The sequence below is a fragment of the Ptychodera flava genome, chromosome 11, assembly GCF_041260155.1.
Source record: "Ptychodera flava strain L36383 chromosome 11, AS_Pfla_20210202, whole genome shotgun sequence".
Taxonomy (NCBI): Eukaryota; Metazoa; Hemichordata; class Enteropneusta; family Ptychoderidae; genus Ptychodera; species Ptychodera flava.
In genome coordinates this window covers 5,606,348-5,621,451 of record NC_091938.1, presented here as the reverse complement: position 1 = coordinate 5,621,451, position 15,104 = coordinate 5,606,348, and the positions used below count along the sequence as shown (strand labels likewise).

The window sequence follows — 15,104 nt, the reverse complement described above, 5'->3', positions numbered from 1 at the left end:
GAGGTCGATATGAATATTATTTCCTTGGGTCAATATGTATTGATGTTGTTTCTTATCCTTCCTCTACTGACCAATAGGATAGCAATAACAAGAGTGACAGCAGACATAGCATTAGCCAAGCGTTCAGTACTGAACAATCCAAATAAACGTGTAATAATGGAGAGGTCAAACAGTAGGTCTTCTAGTATAGGTGAGTATAAGCACTTATTGACTCATCTGGCAGGAAATCTCCTGGCAAGTGGATAATTCTGTGTATTGACTTGCCAGTAAGACATGTCAGCATGAGGTTATATCTATATTGACTTGTCAAGGATATATTTGGACGGGAATGGTTCTCTTTGTATATCTTCCTAGGCAGTCATCTGAGGTGGGGGAAATTGTGTTTATTAAGTTGTGATAGCTTCATCAAACCAAATGATTTAAAGAGTGTGAGTAACCATATTCCAGAGAATGGCCAGTGTTTGACAGAACCACATTATTGACCCATGTTATTGACCCAAACAATATGTGTCAGCTTGTTGCATGACATACTTCCTTGCAATAGGGTATTACCTGAAAAACATGGTGTGCACAAGATGACATTGGTTTCATGTTGTCTGGTCTGGGACTCAGTTACAATCTATCCTGAAACGACTGGTTGACTTGAAAATAAGCATCTGTCATACCTGAACTTAGTTTTGTACAACTCCAGCACTGAGTTAGAAAGTGGCTTGTTCTGATCCACACAACTCAAGCTGATAGTAGTTGTGTCCATGCAAAAAACGTAATGCAAGGGCAGCATGTGTGATTTAATGCAAGTCTTCCTTCTTTTGAATTTCATTGAAATGTTTTAATGCATCCTGTGTGTTTTCCTTTCCACAGCTGAAGTGCAAGCAGAAATAGAGAGGATCTTTGAATTAGCCAGATCAATGCAGCTGATAGTGTTAGACTGTGATACCATCAACCACCCTGCCCAACTAGCCAAGACTTCACTCGCACCATTTATAGTATATCTCAAAATAGCTAATCCAAAAGTAAGTCTTAAGATTTTCAATATTGCATCGATGCTATTCTAACACTGTCCCACCCGTCTCATTCTTTTTGTGTTGTCTTTTCCATGTCGCTCCTCTTAATGTCCCCTGATCTTTTAACTCCTTCACGCTCTCATTTTAATCTATCCATCTTTTCTGTCTTTGTCTCCATCCTTCTATCCCTGTTGTATTAATGTTATGTTCAGCTCCCCTCATATTTATAGAAATTGAACACACTTGCCGTCTGTATTTTGAAAAGTATTCACAGTCAAGGAAAAATTTAACCGAAGTTGTTTTCTCATTCAATATCATAACACCAGAAGAGCTCGTTGGTGGAGAAAATTTAGATTACCATCTTTTGAATTACAGCAGTTTTTGATGCAGAGAGAATCCTCCCCAGTCTTTGAAGTTGATATCAACATTTTTTCCATCATCAAATTTACAATGAATCAGAGTTCCATGATAAAACAATTTTGACTGCCAGTTTTCAAAGTGATGCAGGCTCTGTCTTGAGATATACCTTCCAAGTTGAACTTAAAAAGATGTCTTGATATTTCTTTCAGGTTTTAACAAGACTCATCAAATCCAGGGGGAAATCGCAGAGTAGAAATCTGAATGTACAGCTGGTAGCATCAGACAAACTAGCACAGTGTTCGCCGGTGAGTTCCCAATAGAACATTTTCCATGTTGCAAAAGACACTACAGGATCTTGAGTGACTGAGGTGTCTTTCAGTGCCACAAATAATCCCACATTATACCCAGCTTTACTTTTTTGACACCACTGGCAACTGGCTGGTGTGTTGAATATATATTTTCACCAAGATCCTATGGTGTGTGGAAAATGATCCATCACATAGCTACAATGCTACTTTGACAATACTGGAGAACGCACAGCCAACACTATTTTATAAATCAATATAACCCTTGGGGATCCAGATCTGTTTAAGGGCCCTTAAGAAAACCTGAATGTTTTCATCAGGATCTGGCCGGATGTTCTGCAGGTACACCACAGACTTTCACCTCTAGGATTCAACTGCTTTCTGTGGCCCATACTGCTTTCTTCATGGTCATTTGATTCCCCATATCAAGACTAACAAAGAGGCCAGAATCTGCTACTCTGAGAACATTGAAGGGACGAAGTTGCTCTTTTTTGAGCTTTTTTGCCCTCTCTTAACCGATTCTGGAAGGGGACTAAAGGTTTAGGTCCAGTCTGTCAGTCTGTGCATCCATGTTTGCATGCATTCATTGGTCAGTGTTTGCCGGTCTGGAGCTATTTCTCAGACATAGCTGTATAGATTTTGTTCAAAGTTAGTACAAGTATAGTATTTTGTGATGTCAGGGACTACGTCAAGTAATATGTTTTAATACTCAGAACAAAATGAGTGGGGGGAACCATCAAAAATTATCAAATCGAATATTAGTTGACAGAGATACATTGGCAGGTCCTCTGAACACATGGCAAAAGCTTTTTACTATCATGATTTGTCAGCTTAACTGCAAAGGAACATTGTTACAAACCCAGGTTTATGTGTATAACATACCTATATAAATGATTTTTTGTTCTTTTCTCTTCTTTTCTACCATGCAGGATATGTTTGACGTAATTTTAGATGAAAACCAACTAGAGGATGCTTGTGAGCATTTAGCAGATTATTTAGAAGCGTATTGGAATGCAACTCGTCCACAGATTCAAACAGGTCCACCGAAACCACCCCCAGTTCATAATGCAGTTGCACGAACAATGTCACCACTAACTAACTTATTGTCGCGAGTGAACTCGTCTCATGGACACCGCGACAGTGACAAGCATCATCAGAGGGAACGTGAGCGAGATCATGACAGAGACCACGACAGGAAACGTGAAATAGAACTTGAGAGGCGGGACAGGGGTGGTGATCACCGAGACAGGATTTCTGAACAAGATCAATTCGATGAGTTTCGTCGGGACGAACGCGACAGGCCAAGAGATTTTCCAAGACGCGATGAACTAGATCGATACGAAGATCGCTATGACAATAGATATGCTGATGAGAGATATCAGATGCAAGAACGGTCACGGGATCGGGGTTATGATTCTCGTGATCCTCGATACGATCATGACCCCAGAGACATGCGTGACCCACGAATGGATCATGACAGGCAATCAAGAGCTGACCGAAACACAATTGAACGTGACCGGTTGCGAGATAGGAATTACGATTATGTTGAACGAGATCATAGAGGAGACAGGCACACTATAGAACGGGATGTATATTACGATCGTGAACATGATCCTTATGATAGAGACCGGGATTACGAAAACCGGCACCCCATGGATCGGGAGCGACCCGAAAGGGCACGAAGTCGTGAACGTTCTGAGTACCGTGATGACAGAGATAGAATGGGATATATGCATTCTAGTCCTGGGTATTCAAGCTCGCAAAGACCGTCTTCACAATCTAGATACCCTGATCAAGGTCCGCCACGTGAACGATTGATACGTGATCAGTCACCAGCTGCCATGCGGGCATCACATATTAAAACTTAGTAGACGTTAAATATTGATGTGTTTCCACATTTATTGAACTTTCTTCTCAAGTTAAACGCTGTTGTCTGTCTGTTATTTCACCAAAGATGCACAGAAATTTTCTCGCACTGATATTGCTGGAGCCAAGTGCTGCGTACGTAATAACGTCCACAGATCATGCACAGAAGGGCATTTTCTTCATCATTTGGGACTGTCCATTACTGCAACAAACGATGATGTCTGTCGCTGGCATTTTGTGGTTCTTTTGAACTTCTAGGTCGATTTATATTAGACTCTGATGGAAGGTAAGAGTCGTGACTGAGTTCACATTTCTGGAATAGAAAGGGAAAACCGTGTATGGTATACCTGCGATCTGCTGTCAAGTTTTAAGTATTTGGATGATGTTCTCATGTGGAGCGCCCTCAGTGTCGAGAAGTGGAGTCATTTACAGCAGAGAAATCATGGCTGTTGTTGCATTGTATGGACAAACAATCACCAATTGAAAACCCCTCTTTTTTCCAGTTGGAGTTTATTTACATCGGAATTCAGTTGTGTTGCTTGTTCATTTCCTGTACCCCAAAAGGTTTTCTGGAAATGCCTCAACAAGACTATTCAAGAAAAGAAAAAAACATGAACCAAAAAAATTTTTCAATTTGACAAGTAAACTCTTTGTCATGGACTCCACAGCGCCCTCACAGGGGCACATTAAAATTTACTGTACAGTTAAGCTTGACTTTCGGTGGATTTGCTGTGCACAATCCACATAAAATATCCAAGTAAGTTTTTGGTTATATTTTATATTGAGCATATTTCTTCATGTTATCCTAGGTAGACTTATGTAGGTGTTTTGATACCAGCCTAGATCAGTGTTCTGTAAGACATAGATAGCCCTGCAGACTTGCTAACTCCTTTCACACATTTTGCTGGGCAAAATCATAAGAAAAAGATTGATTTTATTTTGATTTTTTTTCTAATCATCAACTTTACCTGGTTTAGGCTGCCTTTTTGTTTGTTTTTATTTTCTATTTCTCATGCAAATTAAGTTATACCTCATTTTAATATTTCTGATAAATATTTATTTATGACATGTTGGTTGGTTTCCATAGCTACTGTTGCTACGAAACAGTTTCTGTGGTAATTTTTCCACATGGTAAAAGATAATCAAGTTTTTCAATATGTAATCAATGATCGTTCGATACAGATGTATATGTAATTATTTTATTTTTCTGTCAGGTGTACAAAGACACTGATTGGCCAATTTATAATTTGATTATTCATTATTTCAACTATGCAGATATATCAGTATGACTGTCACATGCCTTTGACCTTTCACCTATGACCACTTTGGGGACAGAGTACTCTTACTGGCACAAAATAAGATCGTAACACTCTTTAAATGCAATGTATTTTCCCATGTAGAAGAACGAGGCAGTGTTGTACCATAGAATGTGGACCCCATGTTTTGTCCTCTTTCAAAGCTAAGGGAACTGAACAGACAGTATTCCACGGAATTTCTGGCCAATAATGAAAAATTTTTGTCTCTTTATTACTTTTCACGAAAAGTAATCGTGGATACACATTACCGGCTGAAAGTACTGATTATGTGTTTGTGAGCTGCCATTAGGAAAGATCAAGTGAGCCAGGTATAAGATACTTTTTGCCCTTGGATGAAGTACACAGAGGTTACCAAGGAAATACAAAAGTGACAGGTTCTCTTAGCCATTGTGATTGTATATTTTACATAAAGTATTACACAAGAAAATGCCCTGTGTTTTTTGTTGTTAAGAATTAAAACATTGGGTATTGTCATGTTTTTTCTGTGTTAGTATACAAGCTACATTGTTCAGAAAGTAACGAAGGTGACCTCTTTCAAAATTTGTATAAAACTCCAGTTTATCCATAGAATTCCAGTAGTTTTCTGTAGAGACAAACAATCTTCAAAGTGGGTTAAGGGAAAAAAAATACTCCAGTCTCTCGTAGTATCTGTGGCATTGCCATGGCAAATGTAACCTCTTAGCATGTCAGGTACCGTCAGCATGTGTCGTGCACAAAAATTTTTCCTCTGGAAACTTCTCGCAGAAAAAAAAAAAGTTGGTGACACAAAATTTTTTGATGTTGTGAAGTTGTCAGATTCAGATAAGTGGTAAGTTTTAGTGTTTTTTGAGCAATATTGTAATGATATCATGATAGCTGGTTAGTCGATTCCCATTGCTCAACTTACAGTTACTGAGCATTTAACATATATTATTCAGATTTTTGGGCCTGATGGCCCCTACACATGTATATATCTAGGATTGATAGGTTACGAATCAACTTGATTGTATCATTAGTATAGGTAGTGTGTCAGTATTGTGGCATTAAGGAATAGTCAGTCCAGTAGCTTCTTCATACTGGAGTTCTCAGTTTTAGACAACAATTCCTTTTTCAAGGAAATAATAATTCCACTTGCAAGACAGTTAAGAGTTGATATGTTGAGAACCATAAGTTTCAGCAACAAAATTAACATTTGAAGAATGGCTTATTAAGTAGCCAGTTTATCTAGTGTAGGTTTTTTTCACGGTTTTATATATAATTTATCAATGACAGACTTTACTCTGTGGTGGGACAGGTTCATTCAAGAACTTTTTTGATTTTAAGGAAATATGAAGCAAAAAATCCCATATTATAGTTATAGATGTTTAGTTAAGTGTACAAGAAGGGCACCCTCTATAGATCAGTGGTTGTAAGGGCGCCCTCATTGGTTCAGTCAAATTTTTACTTGTTCTTTGCTAAAACAAAGCAGTCGCAATGTGCCAATTGTATGTGTTTTCACTTCATTTACTTTTTACCGTGGCTGTTGTAAACTGCTTCAGGTCCTTCACATAAATCTGGTCCATGTCAAAGAATAAGAACACGTGTGGCTCGGCTGCTTTTCCACTTGCTCCAAACATTTGTGTCAGAGACATTTTTTTTATGCAGGATCTCTTCAGTGTGTCTATCCAAACAGTATTACTAAACTAAAGTGCCACAACTGCCTGGGGTCAATTGTTGCTAGGGTAGGACTTTCTGTTGTGTCATAGGGTCCTCTGCCAACTCTTATCCTATTGTATCTCATTTAGCTTTTTTGGAAAAGTATCTCTCAAGTCATGTAGCTTTCCTGTTAAAGCTTCGATCCATGTAATGTGGTATACCATCTGTATGTTCATTGGCTGGCATCATCTATTGACCTTTGACCTTTCAACATGGGGCTTTTGTCTTGCGGACCTTGTATTAGCAATACAAAAGAATGTTATGTGGAAGCTGTAATGGAAGTGCCGTTATGACTGTCGTTCCAAAGTGGTTTCATTTTCCGCCGTCAATAAACTGAAAAAGTGGGCTGTGGTTGGTTCACTGCTAATTCTGCAGCATAAAGAGAAGAGAGAGAGGGGGTCACTTGCACTATGGTAGTGTGTAAATTTTACACAGTGTGTCACTTGTCAAAATTGAATCCCAAACTTTTGCAAGGTTGCTCAGATCAGATCTATCTATCATCACACGTCAGCTGTCAGGTAAGCACACATAAAAAACATTGGTTATTATAGTAGTATGCTTACAAGTTCCTCCACACAAATAAGGTTTCATTTCGAGATGTGAGACCTAAGAATTTGCAAATAACATGGAATGCTTTCTCAAACCTGAAGAAGTGATTAGAATTAATAGTTATCACTGCCATTTTGGGGGAAAAGGGAATAATTTAATCAATATTGACAGATCCAGAGTGTTGCAAGCATAGGATTGTGGACAGGTTAAGTAACGGACATAGACTGCCAAACAAATCATTTTACAATGGAGAAAGACTTGTGAAAAAACTGCCATCACCTTTCAGAGATATTGGAGGCTTGAAAACAGAAGACAGTCTGCTTGAAAGTCACTTTGTAGTAACATTTAGAGTGTACAACTAGACATGTTTACAGAGGAACATTCAAATTTTTTAGCTTTTTGAAGGATTTTATGACAGGCTGTAGGTTGCCTTTGGATTATCGTTTTTGTCATCTTATCAACTAGTTTACGATGCATTTACCAATTTCTTTTGCATATGATATCAGCAATTTACAATCATTCAAATCGGCAAATTTTTACCTCAGAGATAACATTTCCCCATTCTATAGATTTATTGGATTATTGATTAGGAATAGTCAGGATTGATAAAGTAGTTTCATGATGAAAGTCAACCATTTTTTAGCAATCACAATATTTTAACATTTCAAGTAATTACTGGTAGTGATGGGTCAAATATTTTGCAATCTTGCTTGTCAGTTTATCATTGTTAACTTATTATTTGCATGTAATAGTGTGTGGATGTACAGAACCCAGAAGTGATTTTGTAGGCAACTGCTGCCGTAGTATTACTGTGCTAAATGTCTTGTTGAGTGGAATTGTGCATGTAAAGATTTAAGTGTTTACATCACAGGTTGTGTTGTAAACAACTGCACCTGTTGCTGTTGGCTGTTGAAATTGGTCAGTTCCTTGAGTGGAACCTGAAATCGAGTTGTAAAGTATGGTCTTTAACAAGGCGAGCGACAGCCAGAAAATTAATTCCAATTTTCACAGATGCTTTGGTATTTCACCATACAGCAAAGCCAATTAGAAAAGCTTACCTATATGCAGATTGGTTCAGTTCACCTGTGCTTGATGAGAGACAGTCTCAGCTTTCAAAGACTACAGGTGTGTTGTTTTATAGTGTGGTAGCCTGCATACATATTTACGTTCAGCTTTGAAAGTCTGTGAAAGAATTGTCTGGTCTAGATTGAAATGAGAGTGGAGTTTGTGACGTTGTCAAGCCATCTGAGATTTGCTAGAAGGGTAATTTGCCTGCACTACATTTACAGATGTCACTGGAGTTCATTTGCATATAGTTCAAAGGTCATGTCCAGACAGCGTAGGGTGAAAATTATGAAGTAGATAAAGAGACGGAGTGAAGTACTCCATCAGAAGACTCCAGTAGTTGAGTGATGTAATTACACTTGTCCATGTGATGTTTATATCGGTTTGGTATTGATAAGACTGAATATATGGCAAGGCAAGGCAATTTACGGAAGGCAAATTTCAATAATGTTTTGTAAGTCCACTGTCAATTTCACCATTCTGTAGGACACTATATGTTATAAGCTTGGATGTAGAACATAGTTTTTCCAAAAATATTTTGTCTCGGAAACAAAGGAAAAATAGACAAAGCCACAGGGGTTTAGATTTGGACATCGAGGAAAATGTTATTAGAATAAGTATATACTATACAAGCTCAATAAATTTTCTCTCTTCCTGAATTTCCATCAGAGAAAAAATTTGTCTCTTTTTTTATCAGGGTAGAACTTCCACCACAGAGTAAGCCAGGTGTCCAATTATATATTAGAACATTTATTTATTTACTTCGTTTGATTTTACTTTTTGTTTTTTGCAAAAGGCTTCATACGCTCTCACTGTACCCACTGGATTGTTACAAATCCAAGCATTTCAAGAGACCATATTTAAACTTGTATAGCTTGTAATTTAATAATGTAGGGTAAAAAAATAAAATTTGACAATCTTTAGAATTGAGGGAGAAAAAAAATTCAGAAAAATGATTAAAAAAAAAGACGTAACTCTGCAAATATTACAATGAGTAGAATTATTACATGTAAGGGAATGTTGCTTTTCTCAAAATCCTAGGCTAGTAAACTTTGTATGTGTCAGAATTGCGTTAAGCAAAACACTTTCAGAGAAGATAAAAATGACATGTTTCAAGGGTATGAAATGTGTTGATATGCCAAACCATCTTAGTTGGCAGGTTTTTTTTGTATATCTACCTGTCTGTATTATGATTTTTTTTCTGTAAGTAAACAAAATTATGTACATATAAAAAAATTTTCAACGAAAATTTAACTTCTTTCTTCTTACCTCATTCCTCGTAAGAATAGCAGCTCCCAGCATGCAGTTGTTGTGTAGGTTCAGTTCAAGAGAGATCAACCGGGCATAGGGTAAAGGAAGGAAAGAATTTTTTTTGATGGTGCCCCTCACTAAATGCAAATGGGAGTGATCAATTTTTTTCAAAAGCATATTTATTATTTATGGTGCTCCGTTCAAATTATGCATTGCCGACAGAGAAAAAGTGGCTTTTAAAAACCAAAAAGTTCTTGGCAGTAGGGAAGTGATTGATTCTGATCCGAAAAGGTCAGAGAATTGGAAAAAATCAAGTCGAAAAACAGACTAGGATTCAGTTTCAGATTAGGAATTGCCAGAGAATCCTTGCATGCAGTGGGGGTTGAATTTTTCCTTTCTTTGCTTGGACGCATTTTCTTATTTCCCCCCTGCCTCTTCAGTTCCAGATAGATTTTCAAGAAAAAAACTCAGTTAGGTGTAGGTATATTTTATTATCAAACCGATTGTTTTCATTCTTTTTTATTTCCAAAGGAAAAAAAAGATTGTTCGGCTTGTAGCTTGCCAATCTGGACTGCATATTTTTCGCTTTGATAAGTTCCCTTTGTTTTTGCCTTTTAGCTTCTTTTCACTACCAATTTCCACTTTGTTGGATTTGTAAATAAATTTTTATCACTTCTATCAAGTAACACTGAGTCTGTGTCATTATTTTGCGAATGCTGTATGTGAGAAAATAGTTGAATGTGACAGCTGTCTCAATCATCAGTTTGAACCCTTTTCCTGCCAAGTTCATATTTCACCATCGGGTCAAGTAGGTTAAAACTAGTGAAGCACAATATGTCCCATATGGTGCATTTGAACATGATGTTGAACATTTGAAGGCCCCCTTAAAACAAGGTACTTGCTGTAAACATGGTTTTTACGAACTAAAAGACCAAGCCAAGTGGGTGAAAATATATACGGTTTTGGCTCAATGCCACTTTTTACTGACATGGCAGATGGGAAAGTGTCTGGCAGGAAAAGGGTTAATGTTCTTGTTCTACTGCTTTCTTTGTTCAAGTAACACTGACATGATAGGTTCAAGCATGGCAGTAGCTTTGACTTTAGATGATTTTGTGCTGTTCTTGTATGTCAAGTGTAAATTTTTATTCTACTCCCCAAAGTATGTTGAAATATGTACTTTTTAGCTTGTCAACACAGCGTCTTTACTCCAAACTGTTATTGTTTGACATTTGAATTCTAGTTTGGACCAGAATTCACCCATGAACAATATCAATGCTGCCTAAACATATACAGACTGAATTTACAAGCTGTGTGTCTGAACATGGTTTAGGGGACAGTAGAGTGAACCTAGTAGATTTTAAAGGCAAGAATAGTGTAAAAATCATCAAAAGTTACAGGTACTAGCCCTTGTAAGAAATCAAAATGTGCTCACAAAGTTAGGTCATGTGACCACAATGCATTTGAGTGTTTAAGAAGATGGCAGAACTCACTGTTCAGAATTCTACTCTTCATGAAGCAGTGTATTAAGAGTTGAATCATGTGAGCAGTTATCAAAGGTACACATGTGCTGTTGTTGCAGTGTTTCCGCAGTTTTTACGCCATTATAATGACAATTTACGCCCGTTTTCAAATGCCCTCACACATCTGCAATATTACTGCAACCAAACCAATTTTACGGTAAGAATGCAAAACAGAATTTTAAGCAAATTCATGCCCATTTGGCAAACTGCACATAGTTCAACTCTGCAGACATTGTGGAGATGTGAAATGGAATCATCTAGACTGCACTTGATTTAATCTTGTACTTCAAAGATCCAATTAAGGTACATACAGACTAACAATTTGGATGTAAATGCTGCTATCTATATTCAAGGTATGGTGTAATTAATAACTTTGATTTCAAGGCATTACTGTCAGTGAAGCTACTCTGTACTCATACCATAGTCTCTCTGACCTTTGATTTATTGCAACCCTGAAAAGGCAAATTTAATCTAATAAACATGAGAAACATCCAATAAGAAAGTAAGATAGCCTTATAAACAGAGATGTAGGGAATTTGAAAATTTATCTTCCATTAACATCTGGTCTCTATAATCCATGCATTCCCTGCTTTCTTGATGACTTTAAAATCAAGGTGATCTAATCCTTTTATCAAGATCTATACATCAGTAATTTGGTTGACTGAAAACCAAAATACAAATCAGATGATGCAAATTTTTCACAATTCACTTTTCTCCTTTCTTCTTGCATTTGTGTTACGGAAAATTAAATCATGTTTGTCTGCAAGAATGCACCTATTTAGTTGTATATGGATTATGGCACAATTTAAATCGATAATGGGATAGAAGATTTGATCAATGATATCTAAGATTAGCTGCTAATACCTTCACAACATTACAGTTACAGCTCAATATGTATAATTATATTACCATGCCATGTCCGTCGCTTTTTAATTGGTTGAGCTGAACCATGTGACTGACCACAAATACACAGTAATGGTCTGTTTATGTGCCTGTGAGTATGAATAATATCGTAAACATCGTAACTTTACAGCTAAAACGTAAATTGTAATTTGTACAAAGATCATAATCAATCACAAAATAAAATGGAGCATTTGTGGGCCAAGTTTAGACACTTTTTTCAAAAAATCTCCAGATTTGCAAAATTTTTACAGCGCACGCACTACTCACTGACAAGTTCTGGGGCCCCGTTGTCGTTCACATGGGAAATTTTCGTAAATTTTGATGGTTTTTGGGGGTTCGTTGATAATATAATGGAAATAACAGACTCCGTGCTGACCATTAACGTTTATTTATGGGCGCAGGCTCGAGGAAAGCCAAAATTAATGGGCTCGGGTTAATTTTTGGCTTTCCTCTCGCCCTTGCCCATAAAAAAACGTTAATGGTCAGCGCGTCATCAGTTATTTCTATAACATATTGCATCCATAAATATATTTCTTATTACTTGAAAAGGGCTCTGATTGTAAACTATCTTTGTTGTCAGGGTTTACATGAAATGCAATGTCCACATTTTCTAAAAGGGTCAAATAAACCTTGACATTGCCGCTTGTTCGCCAAAGCTTTCATGCCTCTTATGTGTGCTGGATAACATAGCCAATAACTCAAAGTTAACATAGGTGGCTTCCTTCATGTATGTTGAGAGTTAATTGCCATCATATAATGAAAAAAAATCCAAAATAGGAAGTCATTAGACACTGTGGGAGAGTGTAAAATTGGTTACATGTGACAGACATTGCAAACGTTTGCTATTTTAGTTTACTTAGCATTGCCAAAAGTTTACTTGAAATTTCTAGTTATCAATGACAGCTGGGCCGAGACAATATTCACCCTCAATTACCTGTAAACTGGTCTAAAAACATTATTGATAACAATTGGTCTGGCAATTTGTGGTTTTGAAATGGTTAACGCATCAGATTTATACTCACTATAAAGATTGATATACCAAGGAATGAATTTCTGCTTACTTTGGAGTGTGAAGTATTACATCATGAAATCCCTGAGAAGAAAGGTGATGTGTAGGCCAATTGTGAAACTTCATGACCTGATATTTACACAAGATTATATTTGTAATGTGGATTAGATATATTTTACAGAAGAAATGGACAGAAGTTACATTGCATGAGAATGTGACAACTTTCCTTTGTTATCGATAGAAATCAATTGCAAAACGAAAATTTAATTAAAAAATTCATGCCATTGTGATTCAACCATTAAACAAACCTACCGGTAAATTCTGAGTTGTTGAGGTGTTTAAACTTTGGTGTGTTCATAGTCATTTCCAATATTGAATAGGGTACTGGATCTTTATACAGTGGGTGTGACCAAGTTCAATCACTCCCTCTGTATATTCAGACTGAATATATAGAGGGAGTGAATAAGTCTAACCCTAACCCTAACCCTAACCCTAACCCTAACTTAAGCCTAACCCTAACCATCGGAAATACATATCAACAAACAAACAAATAAATAAATAAACTGCTCTTTATTGACAAATATTAACAAAACAGCTTTTCGCTGTTATTTTATTAAAAATAACAAATAAACAAACACAAACACATATACACAAACAAACACAGACACAAATAAATAAACAAGAAGAAAGAGCCCCCTGTGGTTCAATATTGTTTTTTGTTAGCTCACATTGGTATTTTCAAGCTTTGCAAGTTGCATTTTAGTTTACTTTCTGCAGCAGAAGTAACCAGATATGAACTGAACATACTCACATGTGTAATAGTGAGTCAGTGGGCTCAGTGAATTCAACTAAGTCTTTATCATAGAGTGGTACGTATGTGACATAAGCATAAGTAGCAAGTTTCATTAATTTTTGTGATTAATTACAGGATATGGTAATTAGTGGCTGATGAGTTTCATTCTTAAATGTTGTCACATGGTGCAAAAAGATGTCTGTAAGATTAATATGCTAATTAATTACAGAATGTTGGAGAAATTGCTCCCTTGGTTTGATAGTGTAGATGTTATTAGGTTCGGGAGTGTTGCCCTACTATTCATTATATAAATTTTCCTGTTTTTTATAGAAAAGGGGTACAGTATGGATTTGTTTGTGTAAGAGCGATACCTAAAAGTGGTAGTGGAGTAGAAAGTGCGCCCTCATGTGTGCAGTTGCAGAAGTTATGGTCAGTTTCTCTCAATCTTTGCCTGAATCAGATATGATTGACTGTAACTTTTATCTTAGGCCAAAAAAATATCCCTAAATATCCCTTAAATACAATATGCATGGGCTACCAGCCATTGTCACTTGGCTACCAACTTCAGAAAATGGTAGCCCAAGGGGACTACCAGAGAAAGAAGTTAATTTCGAGCCCTGTATGACCTGAAAAACATATATTATGGAACACTCATATGTGATCATTTATTATTTCAGTGACATTATTGACTATAATTACTATCGAGAAGTCATTCTCGTCATCACAGCAAACAGAACCTTAAGATGAATATATAAAGGAGACTCATAAAATAAGAATCTTATCAGCAAATATTCATCTGCACTCTGGTTTAGTTTCCTGGTAGGGTTATATTGCCAAAAAGAATGTGTAAAATATACAGCTCCAGAGGGCGCCCTCCACAGTCAATACACGCTTTTCCTGTGTTTCAATGCCAACTCCCTTCCTCCTCCATAGATCTCTCTCCAAACATGCATCTTTCGTAGCAAAACTGATTTCATGTTATCCTATGACATTCATGAAACATGAATCTAACTGATCCCAGCACATGATGTTCTATTTTATCTTTCCACGGAAGTGATTTCCTTTCTTTGATCACATTGTAGACAGTGTATGTACAATATCTGAAAAGATTGCTCCAATTGAACAAGATTTTTTATGACAATTAGCAAATACAAGTGAAAATTCTAAGTTTACGATTTATGCCTTCAGACATGTAATTTGCATACTTGGGTGACCAGTGGATAATCTCTTGTATCCAGGAATTTTTGGTTGAACAATCCATCTTGAATATAACACAAAAAAGTCGAATTTGTCTTTGCTGCAGCATAGGGTCCAGCAACCAATTATTGGGATAAGCAAACTATTACATATTCATTTCACTTTATGAACGGTTAATTTAGTCAGGATGATAGTTAGCAGCACTGGTGATTTGTAGAAGTAAACCAATGGAGGGGCCGGGATTAGGTTAGGACAATCAACAGAAATGGACTGATTTCCTTGAAATACTGTA

General features: G+C 36.8%; 1 protein-coding gene across 14 annotated transcripts in view; it reads left to right on the top strand.

Annotated features, from left to right (window-relative positions):
- Positions 1–10,076, top strand: part of LOC139143358 (voltage-dependent L-type calcium channel subunit beta-1-like) — a 108,963-nt gene extending 98,887 nt beyond the window's left edge. For all 14 annotated transcript variants that reach the window (XM_070713606.1, XM_070713602.1, XM_070713604.1 and 11 more), the window contains 4 exons: positions 78–190; positions 862–1,013; positions 1,574–1,669; positions 2,599–10,076. In XM_070713606.1, the coding sequence (XP_070569707.1) occupies positions 78–190; positions 862–1,013; positions 1,574–1,669; positions 2,599–3,537 (1,300 nt within the window). In that variant the 3' untranslated portion in view covers positions 3,538–10,076. The remainder of the gene's footprint in view (positions 1–77; positions 191–861; positions 1,014–1,573; positions 1,670–2,598) is intronic.
- The last annotated feature ends 5,028 nt before the right edge of the window (positions 10,077–15,104 follow it).